At 48.1% G+C, this 2500-nt stretch overlaps 1 protein-coding gene across 2 annotated transcripts in view; it reads left to right on the plus strand.

Moving 5' to 3' along the window:
- desma (desmin a) overlaps window positions 1–2500 on the plus strand; it is a 13230-nt gene that overhangs the window by 1082 nt on the left and 9648 nt on the right. For both annotated transcript variants that reach the window (XM_062534882.1, XM_062534883.1), the window contains exon 2: window positions 1848–1908. In XM_062534882.1, the coding sequence (XP_062390866.1) occupies window positions 1848–1908 (61 nt within the window). The remainder of the gene's footprint in view (window positions 1–1847; window positions 1909–2500) is intronic.

The following is a 2500-nucleotide window of genomic DNA, read 5'->3' on the forward strand; positions in this document are numbered from 1 at the left end:
CACATAATTATAAGGAACATTTTTGATCAGGAATTCGCTTGGTGAAAATGTCAAGTACAACCAGCAGGGGTTACGTAAGTCACCGAGCAACCACATGGACGTTTCTAACATGTCCGCCACCACCTACGCCCTCCTTTGCCGATGTGTTCCTGGAAGGCCACAGCGACTGGCGGACGATCGCTGTATCGTGTTTCACGCGACCCTGCCAGGGAGTGACAGAACGCAGCATCTGCTTGCACCTAATGAAGCTCAAAAAGCCTTCGCTTGCACAGCAAAAGGCTGCCCGCAAAATAAACGAGTCGTGATTACCTCGCCGCCGTCAGGCCCACTCCTAGCAGCAGCAGATGGAGCTGGATTTGATGTCATCCGATGACACGAAACCATGAAGGCCACTGGAAAAGCATCACACATTTTGGTGAATCAAAAGACAGCCTGGGGTGGGGGGGGAGGGGGGGGGGGGGTGAACTTTGGCCAATTTGGCACTCTGGCATATACCACAATTGAGGGGCTGTGGGGGGGGGTATTGGGGTGATTACACCTCTGGTCACCACCCAGAGTAAACAGCATGCTCATATAAGCTATCTATCTCACAGTGTAATGGACCCATCCGTGCGTGGCCGTGTATAACGACCCTGGGGGCAGCCATTAGGATCCGTGACACCGTATCGGATCGGAAGAGAGCTCGCCCTCTGCCACGGGGCAGCGTTGCCCCCCCCCCCACCCCAACCCCCCACCCCCCACTCAACTGCACCAGAGTGCCCAGGAGTCAGATAGCGGCAGCAGTGGCTCCCAGATTATCCGGCTATATTTAACCAGCCTAATATATACACCCCTCCATGGCCCACCGCGCTCATCTCCCATAAATACTCTCTTATCGGTCAGACACTTGGCCGGCGTCTGGGGCTATGACACGCCATGGGATGGCGTGGTGGGGGCATTACGCGGCCCGCACGGCACGGCTTCTCACATTAAAGCGGCCGCCGATAACGTTAGCCGGCCTCTCGAGGACACGATCAGGCGCCCTGACGGACCCCACGGCGGTGGAATGTTGAAACGGAATGCTGGGAATTGGAACAGATTATCGAAATGTTTGGCTGCGGAGTTGATTTGATGACTTGGCCTAGTTTTGCTGAGGATAGATCATCTTCACATTAGCTATGGGGTGAAGCTGTCAAATGACTAATATTTAAAATGTGAAAAAAAAAAAAATCTAGTCGGTTATGTTAATATCTTTCCCACCCCACAAATAGAGCTATCTGACGTGACATGCAGGGGCACATGGGCTTGATTGAAATATCTCCTGAACATACCTGAGGTGCCGACAGAATCCCACATGAAACCAGATAGGCTTCATGTTCTCAATATATCTCCGCACTATCGAATGACCTTTAAATAAACTTTAACCACCAGATACTAAATGTGCAATTCCGGCGCTCAAACCTCGATCACCAAAATACACATGACACAGTTTCCTACTAACACATTATCTCAAAAGAATTCTCTGAAATGTCAGAACTATAAAGCCCTTCCCATCTCCCATCCATATCATGTGACCTTTCTGATGGTAATGATGAATGATAAATGTTGAATTAAATTATAAGGAGTCATTTAGTCTCATGGCCATTAAAGGACATTATTGCATATCATGGACATGGTATGGTGTTGCATAAAGGAACACTGTAGACGTTTCAAAAGCTCTGGGTTAAAGGATTGTTTTCGAGGCAGACTGCACTCTCGGTGAACTCACTGATCGGTCTCTTTTTTCCTCTCTTTTCCTCTCTCTTGTTCTGTCTTTTTCCTCTCTTTTCCTCTCTGTCCCTCTCTTTTGTCTGTTCTTTCATCTGCAGACTCCAGGAGGAGATTCACCAGAAGGAGGAAGCTGAGAATAACCTCTCTGCCTTCAGAGCTGTGAGTCTCAATGCATGCACACAAACTCACACTCACACACACACACACACACACACACACACACACAAAACCAACACATTCACTCTTACACACACAAAAATTCGAAACTCACCCACGCGCACACAGACACACTTAGTCATACTCTTGCATCCGCATACAAACCCACACACAGACACAGACACCAGCACGCGCACACACACACACACACACACACACACACACACACACTCACATAGAGACACAAGACATACAGTACAGTACGTATACGTATTCACACATAAACACCCCTGAAAGTTCATCTCACCGTTCCCTAGGGACCTTTGACAATTGTATAGCAGCCCAGTAAAATCACTAGCAGTAGCGTTCTGAAACGGACTGAATAATCCATCTCACAGCAAAGAAACTCTGTTGAAGGTCTGAGCCCAGATAATACCCACACTCTGAGCCAAAGCTACAGTTATTCTTTGCTTGAAAGATGGCCTTCATCTGAAATGCTATCTAATTGTTCCGATGGCATTGCACAGACAGCTTGGAAGAAAACAACTTTTGTCAGAGACAGCGCTGAAATCGTAAAAACCTTTGTGGGTTTTTT

The sequence above is a fragment of the Sardina pilchardus genome, chromosome 4 (assembly GCF_963854185.1).
Source record: "Sardina pilchardus chromosome 4, fSarPil1.1, whole genome shotgun sequence".
NCBI lineage: Eukaryota > Metazoa > Chordata > Actinopteri > Clupeiformes > Clupeidae > Sardina > Sardina pilchardus.